Source organism: Microcebus murinus, chromosome 21 (assembly GCF_040939455.1).
Source record: "Microcebus murinus isolate Inina chromosome 21, M.murinus_Inina_mat1.0, whole genome shotgun sequence".
NCBI classification, from domain to species: domain Eukaryota; kingdom Metazoa; phylum Chordata; class Mammalia; order Primates; family Cheirogaleidae; genus Microcebus; species Microcebus murinus.
In genome coordinates this window covers 2,299,070-2,318,100 of record NC_134124.1, presented here as the reverse complement: position 1 = coordinate 2,318,100, position 19,031 = coordinate 2,299,070, and the positions used below count along the sequence as shown (strand labels likewise).

Below are 19,031 nucleotides of genomic sequence, written 5' to 3'. Positions count from 1 at the left end.
CTTAAAACCCTAGACTCTGGCTGGAGGTGAGGTGCTGAGTGGGCAGGGGCAGTCCCCAGTTCCTGAGCAGCCGGCACCGTCATCAGCCCCCAGTCACGTCCCTGCAGTGCCGCTGCTGCTGTCTGGGTGACACACAGCTGTGAGCTCTTGCTCATGTGGGCAGCTGGCTTCACGGACTTCTGAGTGTCACCGTGGTACTCCCACAGCGCTCTGGGCTCTCCTGGGAGGAAGGTCCCCAATGACCCACCGCCCGCTGCAAAGGCATCCTGTCCTCTGGAGCCACCTCCCAGAGAGTCACAGTGCAACCGCTGCTGCCGGGTACGTGAGGCCTGCTGGCCGGGCCAGGGAGAAGTAACAGGACCTGCTCTGAGGAGCGGCCCAGCAGGGTCCAGCAGGGCCATCGGCCACACTCTCCACTCCAGACTCTCCACGGTCTAGAGGCCACAGGTCAGAGATGCACCTTTGTCCGCAGAAGGACGGATGTCCGCTCCTGGATGATGAGGGGTGTCCAGACATGGAGTGGGCTGTCCCTAGAAAGTAGGCGCTGAGCTCCCTGTGGGGGCAGGGGCTGCCCAGACTGGTTGATGACAGTCTTAGAAATAATGCGTTCAGGCCAGATGACATTTGGACAGAAAGAGGCAGGGTGGTTAAGTGCATGGGCTTTGGAATTGGAGTGAGTTTTGGGTCCAAGTCCTGGCCTCACCCCTAAGCAGCCGTGGCCCTGGGCAAGCCACCTGTGTTCTCGGAGCCCGGGGCCTCATCTGCCATGGTGAGGGAGACCGGGCGTGCGTGTGTGGTGGTGCCGGGCACAGCCGTCTGCCCCCCAGGAGCTGGCCATGAGATGACTTCTTAGGTCTCCACCCACCCCAGATGCCCCCTTGAACCCCGACACCCAGCCCCAGCTTCCCTCCTCACTGGGCAGCAGATGGGGGTCCCTCCAGCTCGCAGCCCCCACCCCAGGGGCTTTCTCTCAGCCCAGGTCCTGCCCCTCCCAGCCCCTCCTGCGACCCGCATGCCCCCTAGAGCTCCCCGACTCGGAGACCACAGACCAGTGTCCCCAAAGGCCCAAGTAAAAGGCAGACGCGGTCAGGCTTAACATTTGTCACCATCTTTATTTCTGGCTTCAGTCAGACACAACGAAACAGTTTGTTCAAGGACCACACACACCACTCTCAGTGTTCTAGGGCGCCCTGCTATATATTAGTAACTCTCTGCTAAGATATTTAATACTTAACTTTAAATACAAAGGGAAACAATAAATTACTCCTTGGCTGGAGGTGGCTGCCGGCTGGCAGACAGGAGGGGCTGCTGCGGCCCCTCCTGTCCTCGGGGCGGGCCGGGGCCCAGTGAGGTAGCAGAACTGTGCACAGTACTCAGTACAGGGGCTCCTGGTGCGCTGCGTTAGTGCTGGGCCCCGGCACCCCGGCGCGGCTCCCAGTGCCGGCAGCAGCGGTCTCCCCACACCCCATGCTGACAGACACGCGTTTAAATAACACACAATAATAAATAACCACAAAGACATGTGCCCGGGCTGCTCGAGGGCGGCGCCCACTGTAATGCTGCAGTGCGTCCGGGGCCGTCCTCCGCCCCGTCTACCTCTCGCAGGCCGGGGTCCAAGCTAAGGAAATCTCTCCCCCCACCCTCCTGCCCTCCCACCCCCTGAGACATTCCTGACGTCTGAAAGCAAACTCCATCTACAAGTTAAGCCGCCAGGGCCGCCTCTGCTAATGACGATGACGCTCGCTTTTCAGGTTTCAGTTGGACTTTCGAAAGAGTTTCCTTAAATGTCTGAGCAGGTCCTTGATGAACTGGGCCACTTCGATCTTGGTGTCTCGGGTGTTGGAGGCGGGGACCTGCTGCAGGACGAGAGGCCACCACGTCGGTGGGACGCCAGTGGCATGGCCGACCCACCTGCCAGGGGTTTTCCAGGGACTATCTCGTTGATCCTCCCAAAGTCCCCACGAGGTGGGAACTTATGTTTTACAGGTGGAGAAACTGAGGCTCAGGTAGGAGTCAGAGCCCTTGAGCCCACGTCCTGCAAATCCTAAAGGCCACGTCCCTGCTGTCCCCTGGGTGGACACACACATCAGGTGCTCGGCCAGGTCCCTGGGAGCTCCCGGGGTGACCCCAGGGCTGCCAGGAGTGGACCTGGGGGGCTCTCGGGGGGACCTTACCCTGGCCGAGGGCTTGTGCGTGCAGAGTCCCCTCAGCATCCGCTGGGTCTTCTGGAGGGCACTGCAGCCTGACACGTTCGCCAGGGACTCCAGGGCCTCGCAGTACTGCGGGAGGGGACACGGGCGTCAGGCCCTGCTCGGCAGCCGCCTTCCGTGAGTTTCCGGGAGGCAGCTGCTGAGAGGCCTGGCACGGGTGGTCTGGGTGGTCAGGAAGGGCCCCAATTATGAGGGGAGGGCGGGGAGCTCTTGAAGCTTTCTTGGAAGCCCCCAGATGCGTGGGAAGGTCAGAGAGGACAAGCCCAAGGCCCACGGCCCCCGCTGCCACCTCCCCAGCGCCCAGAGGCCCTCACCACGCCCGTCGTCAGGTTGAGGCTCCACACCATGCTGCCGTTGCACAGCGGCGTCTGCGGGGCAGAGACACAGTGAGCAGAGCGGCCGCAGGGCCAGGTCCACCCGGCACAGGCCCCACAGCTTCCCGGCTAGCTCGGCGGCAGGCCTGGCAGCCCCCTAGCCACCCAGCTTCATCTCCTGCTCTGCACGGCGGGGGCAGGGGGCAACTAGGGACCCACTGTATCGGGTCTCGGAGCTGAGAAGCTGAGTGGCACCACTGGGAAGGGGTGAGCTGTATCTGGAGCTGGCCGTGGCCGGGGCAGGAGGACTGGGCCCTGCAGCACGGGCCACGTGGGGGTGGGAGAGGGAAGGGGTGACCTGGGCTGTCACTCCAGGACAGATCAGATGGGGAGGGGCTGACATACGAAATGCCCAGCCTTCCGCAGGGGGTCAGCCAGGCCTGGTTTGAATCTGGCCTGTCATTGACTCTCGCTGAACCTTAGTCAGCAGAGTGGGGTCGTCGCACCTGCGTCAGGAGGGGTCGGCAGTGACCAGAGGACAGGTGAAGCCCCCAGCACCCGGCCTGGCGCATGCTCAGTGCTTGGGAAGTGTGAGCTGTCGCTACTGGGGAGCGGAGCTGGTCCTGCTGGTGAATCCTGCTGTCAGAATGGCCTTAACTGAGATGCTGTGGATAACGGCTCATTGTTGTGTTCAAGATCCCGTTGACAGATGCCACACGGTTCTAGGAGGTTGCCAGCCTCTCCCTGCGCCCCTCTGCTCAGAAGGGCTGGGCGGTGCTAGGCAGGGCCAGGCGGGGAGCAGGTGTCCCTGGAGCCCTGCCAACCCCCTTTGAGGGTTCGTCTATATTGTGGTCCCCCCAGCCTTGCTCCTCTCTCCCTCACGGGGGGCCTGGCCCCCAGTCCCGGGCGCCTCGTCTGATCCACAAGCAGGGGCCCCTGAGGACCAGGCCCCGCCTGCTCCTGACCTGAGAGGCACCCTCGGAGCTGGCCCCCGGCCGGTGACACTCACCTTCTGGTTCTGGGTGATGTTGACTAGCTCCTCGATGAGCTCCCTGAGGTTCGTGGAGGGAGGCACAGGGCCTGGGGAGGCGAGGCCGCCTAGGCAGGTGAGAGCGATGACCATGGTCAACCACGGCGCCATGGGCCCAGAGCCAACACGGGAGGCTTGAGGAGCAGACGCGTAGGCTGGCCCGAGCTAAGCGGCTTGTGGCCTTGGCCTCTTGTGGCAGCTTTTATAGGCTAAGTGGTGACGCCTGACACCCTGGTCTCCGCTTTTTCGGGCACTATCTAGAAACCACATCTTTACTCATCTTGATTTTACTTTGTGGAAAATCCAGCGTCGCACAAAGGAAAGAGTTTGATTTCTCGTGGACTTGTTGAGAAGAGTCTGGGGCAGAGTTTCCAGATCTGGATGGGCCCAATCGCAGGGCAGCCCTGAGGGCATCCCGGCCTCAGCAAGGCTCCTCTGGGCTCCCGCAGTTGTGCCTGGTGGTCACCTGCACAGCTGAGCCCGTCCTCAGACCGCCCTGGGTCACTGGAAGTCCTGGGCAAAGTCTCACTGGCACTAGGCTGTGACCATAGTCTATGAGCTGTGGGAATTTGGGGGCTTTATTTTTGCAATGAACTGGCCTCTTGAATTACCATCATAATACTTGCTTTGGATTCAAAATTCAAACAAGATAAAAGGAGAAGCATAAGGTTCACTTCTGGCCTACCTAATTCCGCCTTGCCCCCACTGTGGGAAGGATTATGAAAGCTCAGATTCCCAAGTCTCCACTGAAAGGTCCAGCCAGATTCACAGATCCTCCTGGGACTTTTAATTTTTTTTTTTTTAAAAGAGATGGGGTCTCAATATGTTGCCCAGGCTGGCCTCTAACTCCTGGGCTCAAGTGATCCTCCTGCCTCAGCCTCCTGAGTAGCTGGGACCACAGGCACACACCACCATGCCTGACCCCTTTAATTTTTAAAATTGTTTTGATGGTAACTGTGCATATGGGCAGCCTGGACACCAGGCCATCCTGCTGGGAAACCCTGACCGGGCCAGGATGGCAGCCTGAGCCCAGACTGGAGAGCGTAAATGTTCCAGTGCCCCTGGGGCTTGGGACGATCACCTTTGCCCTCCAGTCTCGCTGGGACAAACCCTGCCTTCTGGGGGCCCCAAGTTTGCCCCCAGAATGAGGGATGCTGAGTGTACCTCCTGGCCCTGTAAGCAGCACACCCCCTGCAGAACCCCCGCAACTGGCCTTTCCCCGGCTCTTCGCCCACTTCCCTGGAAGTCTCCAGAAGCCCCTTCAGCAGAGGCCGCAGCATTTGCCTATCAGGTGCTGATGTGGAGATCTCTCCCTCACCCACTTCCTCCCCTAGGCCAGCTCCTCCCCGCCCAGCCCGCTCTGCCTGCTCAGGCTCCCCTCCTCTCCTTAGGGGGCTCTGCCGGGTCTTCCCGGGACGGGACGCTGGAGCCTCGCTGCTGCCCCGAGCCTCCCAGCCTTGCCCAGGCCGTCTTCCCGCGGGGAACACAATTCCCATCGCTCTTCTGTCCGCGCCGCCGCCGCCGCCTCCCAGCCCAGCTGCAGACCCTGACCCCGGAGCCAGCCCTGCCCCTGGTGGACCGCCCCGCGCCTCTGCTTAGTTGCGTGACCCTCTGCGGGCCTCAGTTTCCTCATCTGTAGAACGGAGCCCATGGCATCCCCCATAGGGTCTCCGTGTGGGGGAAGAAGCGGGGAAACCACCTGGGCCACGCGGGTCCCGGAGCCCCGCCCGTGTGAGTCAACGCCCCTCCAAGACCAGAGAAGCCGTGCGGGGGCTGGGGGCAGCCGCGCCCGCGCGTGGGAGGGGCGCGGTCGGCGATGGCCCCGGAGATAGGCGCGGCCTTATGTAACCTACGGGCGGCCGGATGCGCGGGCGCGGGGCGGCCAGGTGGGCGCGGGGGTCCGGGAGGGGCGGGGCGGCCGGACACGGGACGTCCGCTGCAGCCGCCCCCTCCGCCCGGGCAGGTGGCCCGCGTTGCCGGTTTCTCGGGTGCGGGAGCCCGCGCCCCGCTCAGGTGTGCTCAGCGCGAACTGCAGCAGGTGCGCCGCCCGCACGCGAGGCTCCCGCTGCCGCGCAGGTGCGGCCCGCAGCCGCGGTGCCGGCGGCTCCGCCCCGCTCGCCCCTGCGCTGGGGGGTGGGCGGGCTCCGTCCTTTATCCGCGAAGTTTCGGGAAAGCTGGGGTTGCCATTCCTGACTTCCCTGGACTCTGGGTCTCCGCGGGCCAAGAAAGGATGCCCAGCCAGGAGGAGTCCGGGCTGCGCGAGTGTCTCCGTAAGTAAACCAGTTTAACTTACTGGATTTTCACTTTTAGGAAAGTTACTTGTGCAGGTAATTTTAAAACTTAATTTGAGGAGGTTGGTTGTGAAAAACGGCAGGCCGGGACCGGCCCCCTCCGCGTCTCCCGCGGACTGCGCTTCTCCCGGGCTCCCAGGGCCAGCCTCCCCCGCGTGCGTCTCCGCACCTGCCTGTGGACGTCGGGATTCAGGGGACCAAATACGATCCTCGACTACGGCCACTACGGTGCGTGATAAACGTCTTCGCCTCTGATGCGTTACTCGTACGGTGCCACCTCGCATCCTTCAGCTTTGACAAGCGGCCTGTTGTCCCCTTAGCTACTTCTCCACAGGAACCTGTGTTGTAACCGTTTCTTTTGGTGTTTGCCTCCCTCCATGTTTCTAAATTAAACGTATGTTGCTATTTTCTTGATTATCAGGGGCAGGTGTTATCTGTTGTCTAGATGCATATTGAATTCTCTTTCCTCCCTGTTCTCCTTCCTTCACTCACATCCTTCCCTTTTCCCAGCCTACCAGTACAGACAGATCATCATTTGGCTCAAAGTCTACATAACTATACTGATACAGTCACAGGTGAAATGAGGTTAGCTGCGATCATTTTTTTTTTTTAGTGTCCTTAGGATTTTTTTGTGGTAAAAAAAATGTAACACAATTTCCTGTTTTAACAATGTGTACACTTTAGTGACATTATTTATAATGTGCAACCATCATGACTATTTCCAAAACTTCATCACCCCAACAGAAACTTTTTTGAGATAGTCTCACTCTGTTGCCCAGGCTAGAGTGCCATGGCATCAGCCTAGCTCACAGCAACTCAAACTCCTGGGCTCAAGCAATCCTGCTGCCTCAGCCTCCCAAGTAGCTGGGACTATAGGCATGTGCCACCATGCCTAGCTAATTTTTTTCTATATAGATTTAGTAGAGACGGGAGTCTCGCTCTTGCTTGGGCTGGTCTCGAACTCCTGACCTTGAGCAATCCTCCCACCTCGGCCTCCCAGACTGCTAGGATTACAGGCGTGAGACACTGCACCTGGCCCCCAAACAGAAACCTTATAAACATGAATTAACTTCCCTTTCCACCTCCCCCCTGGCTCCACTGCTTTGATATCCTCTAACACTTTCTGCCTCAATGAATTTTCCTAGATCCTATATCCATGGTTGGTTCCAGGACCTTCCTTGGATACCAAAATCTGAGGATGCTCAAGCCCTTCATATAGGGGTTATCTGTAAAAATTTTTGAATGTCCTTTAAAAAACATTCTTAAATGCATTATAATGTACGTACATTGTAGAAATTTTTAGAATTAGTAAATAAACCCAGTGAAAATTAAAATCTGTCACAAGCATTATCTTGAACACTTTTGATCAATTATACTTTTTGGAACATCTGCTTCACATTCACAAAACATTGGGGTAGCTGTCTGGCACAAACTAAAACAATCCAGTGATAACAGGAGAGGAAGAAATTGTCAACTATGAATGTCACTTGACAAGAAATACAAGGCTTGGGAACAATTTCTTACACCAATTTTAGTTTCTCCTTTTTTAAACTCAAGTGTTCTCTCTCTGAGGCAAACTTAAGATACAGCCCACTTGCAAGCTTGGAAATGTTTAAGCTTCTTGACTGCAGCAGAACCAGACAGACTATATAGGTAAAAAGTCCTCTTGTATTATTACTGCAATGTTTGCAAAGTTTTCTAAGCCCCCTTTCCTTGGCTCATTACCCAGTCTTCCACCTTTACTCCCCACCCTGGTTAATATTAAACATTTAACTATAGTTCAATAGTACTTCTTTGTATTACTTGTTTTTTTTTTTTTTGCATGTAAATATCCATCTCTGAGTGTATTTCTTGTTTTAACTAGTTAAAATGAGACCCCCATAATACGCTGAAATAAAAAAAAAAACCAAAAACCAAAACTAGTTAAAATGAGAAGTTATGTATCTTAATTAGGTGAAAGGGCCAATTCTTTGATTGTCGGGGGGGGGGTGTGAAAAAAAAAAAACCTGTAGTGACACACATTGGAAATGGTTTGTAACCAGTATATTAAAGAGACATCCATACATTTCAAGAACTGCTTATATTCTGATACCCAGATTTAAGCATGTGAACACATCAATGAGACTTTTAAACATACAATTAAAGCTATTCATCGTTTGCTATACTACCAACATTGAATTACAGTTACTTTGGAGCATAAGTCAAATGCTTTAAAGTAAGCCTGTAACATACCTAAAGACGACCTTCCTATATTATGCATGCAAATTACCTCTCCATGTAAAGGTCTCTTCTTCAACTTCTAAATTATCCACTTTTGGAAGTTACTACTCAGGGGAGCTTATCATGGTCCAAAGAGAAGAGGGAAAAAATAACCAAGACTGGTCAAGTTACATATATATGGATATATTATATATGGATGGCACAGAGGGAATGCAACTCTAGAAGTGCAAGCCCTCAAGAAGCAGCATATTATGATAAACCCCTTCTTTTGAAAGGCATCTTTTCTATCACTGATACCATGGGCTAGATTATGTAGTATGCCATCTTCAAGTAACAGCTGAGGCAAAATAAATTCAGAGGCATCACAATGAATCCCACCTAATACAAATTAACTATACAGACCAACACGTGTCTACAAATTTAAGTTTTCTTGTTCTGATTGCCAGTTAAATACAGAGTTTTAATTTCATAGCTTAACAATGAAGGGTCACAATGAAGCCAATACATACACCCAGCATTTCAGTCTAAGCTTGTCCACATACATAGCTGAAATCAATTACATGGTTTAGCCTAATAAATGCTAGGGGAACTTTTTCTTAAAGTAATTTTAACAGGTATTAAATTTCACCTTGCACACTGAAGTCATACATACAGGGCAAAGTCAGCTTTTATATTTGCGTTTATTCATTTAACTTTTAAAACACTACTATAGTTGAATATTATAAGAAAAACAATAGTAGTGACCGTATTATGATTATAGTCCTTCACTCATTTCACTACTGCATATAAAATGTCAGCAGTGCCGGGTGCGGTGGCTCACGACTCTAATCCTAGCACTCTGGGAGGCCGAGGCGGGCGGATTGCTAGAGGTCAGGAGTTCAAAACCAGCCTGAGCGAGACCCCGTCTCTACTATAAAAAATAGAAAGAAATTAATTGGCCAACTAATATATATATATAAAAATTAGCTGGGTATGGTGGCACGTGCCTGTAGTCCCAGCTACTCGGGAGGCTGAGGCAGTAGGATTGCTTGAGCCCAGGAGTCTGAGGTTGCTGTGAGCCAGGCTGACGCCATGGCACTCACTCTAGCCTGGGCAACAAAGTGAGACTCTGTCTCCAAAAAAAAAAAAAAAAAAAAAGTCAGCAGTGAGTCTCATTCACTGGCCTCATTAAGAGGTTTGACACTGAACACCACCTCTGGGATGATGTTCATCATCCTCATATGCTTCTCCATTGTAATGGCGCCGTCTCTCTTGATTTGGATCAAAGTCCACGAGTTCTACTTGATCCATTTCATCAGTCTCTTCTACTTCCTTCCTCTCAGGTAGGAGTTTTTCCAGCAAAGACAGTTTATCAGGAGAAAGAAAGCCATTTTCAGGAAAATTTACCTTAAATTCGATGATTAGGCGACCCTTTTCATATGGTCTACGATAAATTGGCATGCCTTCATTTAGCACACACTTGATATCTCCATGCTTGACAATCTGACCTGGATGAGAGGTGATGACTATGGTTCGGTTGTCAAGAGTAGATATTGGCTTCTGGAAGCCGCATAATGCTTCAACCAGCTGTATGGCCATACACATGAAAAGGTCTTCTCCTCGTCGAGTAAAAACAGCATGGTCCTTCTGATCTAACACAATGATAATATCTCCTGGCTCTAGTCCTGGTTCTTGGTCTCCTTCACCATGGAATGTTATCTTCTGGCCATCTTTCATGCCTTTGTCAATATGAACTTCTAGAATCTTCTTTTCTCGAACTATCTTCCTTGCATTGCAGCTTTTACATCTGTCTTTAGGACTGATCCGTTCCCCATGGCCCTGGCACTCCATGCACACTGACTGAATTTGCTGGACCATTCCAGGTCCTATCTGATGAATTCTTATTTGCATTCCAGTACCTCGGCAATTGGGACAGCACTCTACTGCTCCTTTCTTACCACCTCGGCCTTCACATTTGTCACAAATCACATTCTTTTGCAGAGCCAGTTTTCTTGTTGCACCATTATATAAATCTTCTAAGGTTACTGAAAGCTGATGTACAACATTTTTACCTCTCCTTTCTCTTTGCATCCTTCCTCCTCCTCCAAAAAACATATCAAAGATGTCCATGGGGGAGCCAAAACCGCCACCTGCTCCACCCTGTTTAATTGCCTGTTCTCCTCCTTTGTTATATAGTTCCCTTTTCTTTGCATCAGAGAGAACTTCGTAAGCTTGAGAAATCTGTTTAAACTTCTCTCCTTCATTTGGATTCTTATCAGGGTGGTACTTCAAGGCCAGTTTCCTATAAGCCTTTTTCAACTCTTCATGAGTGGCATTGGGTTTGACCCCCAAAACATCATAGTAAGTGGTTTCTTTCACCATTTTCTACAGCCGGTGAGCGGGCTGAGGCCGACGTGGAGAGCGGGAAGGAGCGCGTAGCCGTGCGCAGCTTGGGCAGCCGCTGCTCCTCCACCTCTCACCGAGCGTTCTGGAAAGTTCCCGCTGCGATCACTTTTATTTTCCCTGAAAACTTTTTCCCTCTGGAGTTAATTGTGCTTCCATTTGCTGTGTTCTTCTCAATGATCGAACCCTCAACTGCAGGCTGCTTATATAAACCTCCTCTCGAGATTCAGGTAAATCACTTATTCTCACAATTTCTTTTTCCTAAGAAAGTCTGTCCTGGGGGTCTTTGACCTGCTCTGACCTGCGGCTGCCCTCTGACCTTGCCGCCCAGCTGTTGTCCAAGGTCTCATGTCACCACTGCCCTGGTGGTTCTTCCGGTCCTGAGTCTTTCCTCTTTCTTGGGGGTAACACATCCTCTGATAGCGTCTAATAAAGGGTGTGTAGGAGGGAAGGTTTTGGACAACTTGCCTGTCTAAATACGTCTTTATCCTCAAACTTAATTTGATAGTTTGGCCAAGTATAGAATTTGAGCCAGGAAATAATTTTCTCTTAGAATTTGAAAGGCCTGTGGTGTTGCCTCACTGCCTGCTCTCTCTCAGAAGTTCCGAAGTCCAAAACCATTATGAATCCAGATCTTTTCCCATCCTCTTTCTGGAAACTTGTAGGAAATTTTCTTTTTCTTTTTTTTTTTTTTTCAAGAGTGAGCAAGATGAAAGTAGGAAATTTTCTAGGTCCCCATGCTCCAAATTTTACAGTGATGTGCCTTATCGTAGTTCCGTTTTCATCTACTGTTTTTATCTACACACGGGGGCCCATTCAAATGGAAAACATGTCTTTAAGTTCTGCTAAATTGTCTGTCTTTAAACAAAATTAAAAATTGTTATTTTATTTTCACTTATTTTTGAATAGGTATTCCATTCATATGGCTTAAAAATCAAAACTACAGGAGTCAGGGGCACTGACCCTCTGCACTGCTGAAAATCTGCTTGTAACTTTTGACTATCCACAAACGTAACTGCTGATAAATAGCCTCCTGTTGACCAGAAGCCTTACTCACATAAACAGTCGATTAACACATATTTTGTGTATCGCATGTGTTATACTCTGTATTCTTACAATAAAGTAAGCTAGAGAAGAGAAAATGTTATTAAAGAAAATCACAAGAAAGAGAAACTGTATTTACTATTCATTAAGTGGAAGTGGATCATTATAGGCCTACTCGTGTTGAGTAGGCTGAGGAGGAGGAGGGTTGGTCTTGCTGTCTCTGGGGACGCAGAGGCAGACGAAAATCTGCGTGTAAGTCAACCTGCATGGTTCAAACCATGTTGTTCAAGGGTCAACTGTAGATGTAAAAAATTCAGTGGAATGTCTCCACTTCCCTCACAAATAACTCTTATTCTTATTTTTTGTGTGTATATCTTCTCAAAGTTTATGTGAATTCCAGCAGCTATGAATATGTGGTCTTTTTCCCTTGTCCCTACAGATGAGGTGGCATCACATACATCTTTTGCCCTGTCTTTTTCTCACTCATGAAGAGAGATGTTTGTAACTACACTTAGCGAGCTCAGGACATTTTATAACTTTTCCTTCTCCACTCTCTTCTCTCTTACTGGGACTGCTGCTTTCTGATGATATACTTCTCGGACTGGTCCTTGAATTTTTTTTCTTTCCTATTATCCACTTCAAAAGTTTCTCTCCTCTAGGATATTTCCATAGCTTTATCTTTCTTCCCAAGGACATTTTATTCCTCTCTGAATGTGTGTGTGTGTGGTAATAGCACCGTGTTCTTGTTTCATCGAGGTTATCTGCTGTTAGCAATCTGAGAATTTTACTGAAAGTTGGTATGTTTAAAGTTTCCTTCTCAATGCATAGACTTTATTTTCTCCAAGTTTTAAAAAAACATTTGTGTTTTTTCTTTCATGTAATAGGCTTTCCTTGGATGTCAGGCGATTCTGGACCCTGCTCTGTTGAAGCAGACAGGGCTCTGCGTGTGAGCGTGCGGGCGGGGGGCGTTCGCTAGGACCCATGGCTGAGTGTTGCACAGGGACCTCCCAGGCCACTTTTGTAAGCTCGTATTTTGGAAGGCAGGTCAGCGTGCCCAGATAAGATCCTCCCTGTTCCCAGCCTAGTGCCGGCTTCCTGGCATCCAAGGGTGGGGAGAGGGCTGGCGCAGGGGTCTCGGCACCAGTCGATGGTTCGCTGAGTGGCCTGATTTCGGGACAGTTCGGCTGCCCTCAGCTTGCCCGGTGTTTCTGGCCCAGACACCCTCCCCAGAGGGAAAACCCAGCTGCTGGGGCCACCGTCACTCGGCTTGGAGGAGCAGAAATGGGGATGTAACTGCTGCTTAGACCACGTTCCAACTAATTGACCTTGTTTTCAGCCCTGTCCTTCCAGAGTTACTTGGGTTTCTGGCAAATTCCTGAGCGTGTTGAGGACTCTAGATCAGAGCGGGTCTCAGCTCCCTGCAGCTGGTTCAGGGTTCAGTTTTCTTGGGTCCGCCCAACAGCCTGCTGCCGTCTGTCCACGCCCACCTTCCCAGGCGCTGTTGCCGTGGCTCCTGTCTCCCATTGGGGTTAAAAACTTTAAAGAATTCGGAGACTGTCATCTTAGTGTGTTATGAGGTGGGAGTTTGTGTTCACTCTCTTGTTTTTACTTGGAATTTATGTTTTTAATGTAGAGAATTTATAAATGAGAGACACAATAAGAGGCAAGCACTGATCTTGCATCCCTTTGACCTGGTCCTAGTAACACCTCTGCGGCTGTCACTAGTCCCCTTGCTGTGTGCACTTGTGTTTTGTTACAGAAATGGGATATGGGGGGGGGGGGAAGGGCATTTATTGAAACCTTAAAATCCATACCCCCATAATATGCCGAAATAAAAAAAAAGAAAAAGAAATGGGATAATATACCATATAATTGTTAATGTCTTTTTCACTTAAAATATATTAAGAACATTCTCCGTTGTCAATTTTGTATTTTGAAAAAAGATTACACAAAAATGTTACTGTGTAAAGTGCAGATATGCAAAGAAATAAAAAGCTCCCATCATCCCAGCATACAGAAATGGTAATCACTGCGATATTTTGGTATCTGTCATTCTAGTAGGTGGATGTGTATAGGATAAGTAACTCATTCCGAAAATACAAAATCTTTTATAAATATTCAGTTTAGTATGGGAATGACTGAACAAATAATTACTAATTCCCACAATTGTGAGTTCATTCATTCATTAATGTTTACTGAGTGCTTACTATGTGCAGGGCACTGAACAGCACGGCTCTTACGTCCCACGGGTGGAGACAGACGAGGAACAGAGGAGTAATACATGGTGTGCTGGGCGGCGCGAGGTGCCAGGGAGGGGGGAAAAGGCGGGAGGACGGCAGGATGGGGTGCATGTGCTGCTATGAAAGGGGGTGAGGCAAGGCCTCTCCGGAAGGGGCCATTCGATCGGAGCCCTGACGGACGGGAGGGAGGGACCACGCAGGCGTCTGGGGAAAGGAGCCTGCAGGCTGAGGGCATGAGCGTGTGCAAAGGCCCTTGTCTTGGTTTGCAATTTATGCATAATAGAACTTTGTTTCTAGGGTTCTGGAGGCCGGGATGTGCCAGGTCCAGGTGCCGGCAGGACAGGTGTCTGGCGAGGGCTGCTCCCTGCTCCCAAGGTGGTGCCTTCTCGCCGGGTCCTCACGCTGGGGCAACCGGACAGACTCCTCCCTCAAGCCCAGTTATAAGGGCACGAGTTCCGTCCCCTCCGTGGCCTGATCACCCTCCAAAGGCCCCACTCATTCCCATCCCCTTGGGGGTTAAATTCCGGTGTGTGAATATTGAAGGGAAATGCTCAGACCACAGCAGCCCTGGAGCGGGGAAGTGCCCCGCGCTGAGGACCCGCCAGGACGTGAAACCGCGGGGCAGTGTGGGGGAAAGACTGTCGAGTCCAGAGCAAGAGCACTAGCGCCTCGAGTGACAGTGAGGACCAGGGCTTCCATGACGGGCGACATACGGAGCCACTGCAGTTCTGAGCACAGGAGCGATATGACTCGGTTTACCTTTTTTCTTTTTAAAAATACTTTTAAAATTAATGTTAGATTTATATAAAAGGTGCAAAAATAGTACAGAGAGCTTCTGTACCCTCCCTTAGCCAGCTTCTCCCGATGGTAACACTTTACATGATCACAGTGCGATGATCAAAAACACAAAAATGAACGTTGGTTTACTGCCATTGAGTAAACCATGGACTCCAATCCCGTCAGTGTTTCCACCAACGTCGTCTTTTCTGTTTCAGGGTCTGCCCCAGGATGTCACGTGGCATTTAGCTGCTAATTCTCCGTGGTGTTCTCCAGCCTGTGACGGCTCCTTGGTTTCTTCCCGTCTTTCATGAGCCTGACGCTTTCCAAGAATACTGAACAGGTATGCGGTCAACTGTTCCTCGGTTTGGCTCTGCCTGCTGCTTCGTCACGGTGGGGCCAAGGTCACAAGTTTTTGGTGAGACTGTCACAGAATGACAGGTGTGTCCCCCTCAGTGTGTGACATCACAGGGTTCGTGATGTCAACGAGTGTCATTACTGGTGGTGACGCCGTCCACATGGTCAAGAAGTTTCTATCAGGTTTCTCCACTTTACTGTCTTTCCGTTTTCAATTAAATACATTGAGGGAGACAGTTTGAGACTATACACATCGTTTCCCCTCAGATTTGTGCCTACTGGTGTTAGCACCCATCAGTGACTCGTCTGAAATAATTTTTACTGTGGTATTTGCGTAATGATGAGTTTTATATTTCTCTCTTTAATTTGCACATTAGTTGTAATTCTGTAAAGAAGAGCTGTCCTTGTACCTCACTTATTAAGTACTTGCTTATATCCATATGAGCCCATGAGTGTTTATTTTACTCTGTGGGCTATAAGCCAAGACTGTCTTAATTTTGGTGCTCAAATTTTTCCATCTTTGTTCATTAGGAGTTATTAATCAGGTTAGGAACTGTGTTCTTGAACAAACCCATCTTTTTTGAATGTGGATATACAAATATCTTGTTGAGAGCATGCTTTCAATTCTTTTGACTATATAGCCAGAAGTGGATTTGTTGGATTATATCGTAATTCTATTCTAAAGATTTCAAAATTTAAAAATTTTTTTGAGGAACCGCTATAGTGGTTGCATCATTTTACATTTCCACTAACAGTGCACAGGGGTTCCAATTCTCCTCCTCCTCTTCTTCTTCAATGGTAGTCATCCTAATGGGTGTGAGGTGGTATTTTATTGTGGTTTTGATTCGAATTTTCCTAATGCTTAATGGAGCTGAACATATTTTCATGTACTTATTGACCATTTTTATTTCTTTAATGAAATGTCTATTCAAGTCCTTTGCCCATTTTTAAATCAGGTTTTTAAAAATTGCTGTAACCGTTCTTCATTCTGGATATTAACCCCTTATCGAACATACGATTTGCAAACATTCCCCCCATCCTGCAGGCTGCCTTTCTAGGCTGTTGATTGTGTCCTTCTGTGCACAGAAGTTGTGAATTCTGATGTAGTCAGTTTACCTGTTTCGTCTTTTGTTGCCTGTGCTTTTAGTATATGATACTTTTTATGTATTGCTGGACTCAGTTTGCTAGTATTTGATGGAGAATTTTAGCATCTGTTTTCGTAAGGAACACTGCTGTCATTTCCTTTCCTGCGATATCTTTGGTTTTGTTATCAGTGTAATCTTGACCTTGCACAGTGAGTTGAGTAGTGTTTCCTCCTTCTGTATTTCTGGAAGAGTTTGAAAAATTTGGAATTATTCTTTAAATGTTTGACAGAAATCACTAGTGAAGCCACTGAGCCTGAGCTTTTCTTTGTAGGAAGTTTTTATTTTTTAATTACTAATTTCTTTCCTTGTTCTAGGTCTAGGTCTACTCAGATTTTCTCTTTCTTCTTGAGCCAGTTTCAGTAGCTTGTATCTTTCTAGGCATTTGTTAATTTCACGTAGGTTATCTCGTTTGTTGGCATACCATTGCTCACAGTATTATATTTTTAAACCTCTTTCAGGCTGGTAGTAATGTCCTCTCTTTCATTCTGTTATTTCCATCCATTATTGAAGGTGCAGTATTGGAGTCTTCCCCCACGTGGCTGTTATTGTTGAACTGCCTATTTCTTCCTTCAGTTCTGTTGGTTTTTGCTTCATGTATTTGCATTCACACATGCAGCTGTTGTTAGGTACCTGTATCTTTATACATGTTTTTTGTGATGGATTCACTTTTTCATCATTACAAAATGTCTTTTTCTCTCTTTGGTAGCAATTTTTGTCTTAAAATCTATTTTGACTGATAGAGGATAGACAGAGCACAGCCACCGCAGCATCTTTAGGGGTGCTGTTTCCATGGTACTTCTTTCCACACTTTCATCGTTAACTTATTTGTATGTTTGCATTTAAAGTGTGTCTCTTGCACACGTACATATATATGTCTATATAACACAGTTGGATGATGTTTTGTGTGTTTTTTAGAGACAGGGTCTCACTTTGTTGCCCAGGCTAGAGTGCAGTGGTGTTGTCAACGCTCACTGCAGCCTCAAACACTGGGCTCAAGCAATTCTCCTGCCTCAGACTCCTAAGTAATTAGGAATACAGGTGCACACCACCATGCCCTGCTGATTTTTAAGTTTTTTGTAGCGATGGGGTCTCACTATGTTACCCAAGCTGGTCTAATTCCTGGCTGCAAACAATCCTCCCACCTTAGCCTCCCAAAGTGCTGAGATCTGACCAGCCACTGCACCTGGTCAAGAGATGTTTTTTAGTCCACTTTGCCGGTCTCTGCTTTTCAGTTAGCGTGTTGAGTTCATTTACATTTAGTGAAATTACTGCTCATATAGGATTGATGTCTGCCATTTGCCACTTGTTTTCTGTCATATGCTTTTTTTCCCTTCTTAGTCCTCCATTATTGCTTTCTTTTGTGTTGTTGTGTTAATTTCTACTATAGCATTTTAATTCCTTTATTTCTTTTACTGTAGGATTTTTTTTTTTTTTTTTTTTTTTTTTTTTTTTTTTTTTTTTTTTTTTTTGAGACAGAGTCTCGCTTTGTTGCCCAGGCTAGAGTGAGTGCCGTGGCGTCAGCCTAGCTCACAGCAACCTCCAACTCCTGGGCTCAAGCAATCCTTCTGCCTCAGCCTTCCCAGTAGCTGGGACTACAGGCATGCACCACCATGCCCGGCTAATTTTTTTCTATATATATTAGTTGGCCAATTAATTTATTTCTATTTATAGTAGATACAGGGTCTTGCTTTTGCTCAGGCTGGTTTCGAACTCCTGACCTCGAGCAATCTGCCCACCTCAGCCTCCCATCGTGCTAGGATTACAGGCGTGAGCCACCGTGCCCAGCCGAAGATTAATGTTTTAATAAAATTTGGGAAATTTTTGGCCCTTATTTCTGCAAATATTCTTCTCCTTTCTCTCTTTTTGCACCTTCTGGGATTTTCCTTATGGTTGATTTGCTGGGTATTTTGGTATGGTTGCTAGTGTCTCACAGGTCTCTGAAACTCTTCATTTTTCTTTCTGTTCCTCGAACTAGATGATCTCAATTGACCTGTCTTTGAATTCACTGATTCTTTCTTCTGTTAGTTCAAATATGCTGTTTGATTTGAATTCAACTCCAGAATCTGTTTGGTTTTCTTTAATAATGTCTAACTCCTTAATGATACTCTGTTTAGTGAAATATCATTCACATAATTTCCCTTAATTCTTCAGACATGGTTTCCATTAGTTTCTTGAATATATTTATAATAGCTAATATTTAAAGTATTTGCCTAATAAAGACTGGGCTTCCTCAGGGATAGTTTCTATTGACTATTTTTTAAAAATTGCTGTGTATGGGCCGTATAATTCTGTTTCTTTGCATGTCTTATACTTTGTTGAAAATTGAACATTTTAAATAATGTTTCAACTCTGGCATTCAGATTACCTCTTCCCCAGGGTTTGTTGCTATTTGTTGTTGTTGGTTCTGTGACTTTCCTGGACTGATTATGTAAATTCTGTATTCTCTATCATGTTTGATTACTGAAGTGTCTATTCACCCTAGTGGTAAGCTAATGACTGGGCAGAGATTTCCTTTAATGCTTTGAGCCAATTAGTTTTCTAGTTACTGTTGTGCATGTCTGTGTGTCAAGCTGCGTTTTCAGCAGGCAGTTTACACCTGTGCCCTAACCTTCACGTCCTGCACGAGTAGAGCCTCAAGACTGGTGAGAGCTTAGGGTCTTCTCAGGTCTCTCCTGGGCACACACACAGCCCTGCACATGGACTTCTAGATTCCCAGGGATATGGTCAGGTTTATCAGGGCTCCCATGGACACCTTACTCAATTTTTCCTTTTCAGCTTTTTGCTCAGCTTCTTGTTAGCCCCAGCTGGTAACCCTTGCCCCAGGCAGCCACAGTGCTGACCGTCCACCATGGCTGGCCCTGTAGGTCGGGCTGTTGCAGAGTGAGCTCTGAATCAGGTGCCGAGAACAGACCTTTCCAGTGAGCTGCTGGGTAAGTCAAATAGTGGCAGTTTCTGGAAATTTGGGCGAGCTGTAAATCCATTCTGCCCCCTCCTGTGGTTACCAGGCTGCTGTTCTTCACA

General features: G+C 48.6%; 1 protein-coding gene and 1 pseudogene across 1 annotated transcript; both read right to left on the bottom strand.

The window, feature by feature from the left end:
- Nucleotides 1-1,367: 1,367 nt before the first annotated feature.
- IL13 (interleukin 13) lies at nt 1,368-3,945 on the bottom strand. Its single transcript, XM_012762127.2, has 4 exons — nt 3,534-3,945; nt 2,525-2,578; nt 2,175-2,279; nt 1,368-1,856 (listed from the first exon to the last, which is right to left on the bottom strand). Exons 1-4 carry the CDS (start codon nt 3,663-3,665, stop codon nt 1,755-1,757), a joined length of 393 nt encoding a protein of 130 aa, XP_012617581.1. The 5' UTR covers nt 3,666-3,945; the 3' UTR covers nt 1,368-1,754.
- Nucleotides 3,946-9,188: 5,243 nt separating this feature from the next.
- On the bottom strand, nt 9,189-10,563 carry LOC105870008 (dnaJ homolog subfamily A member 1 pseudogene; annotated as a pseudogene).
- Nucleotides 10,564-19,031: the final 8,468 nt, after the last annotated feature.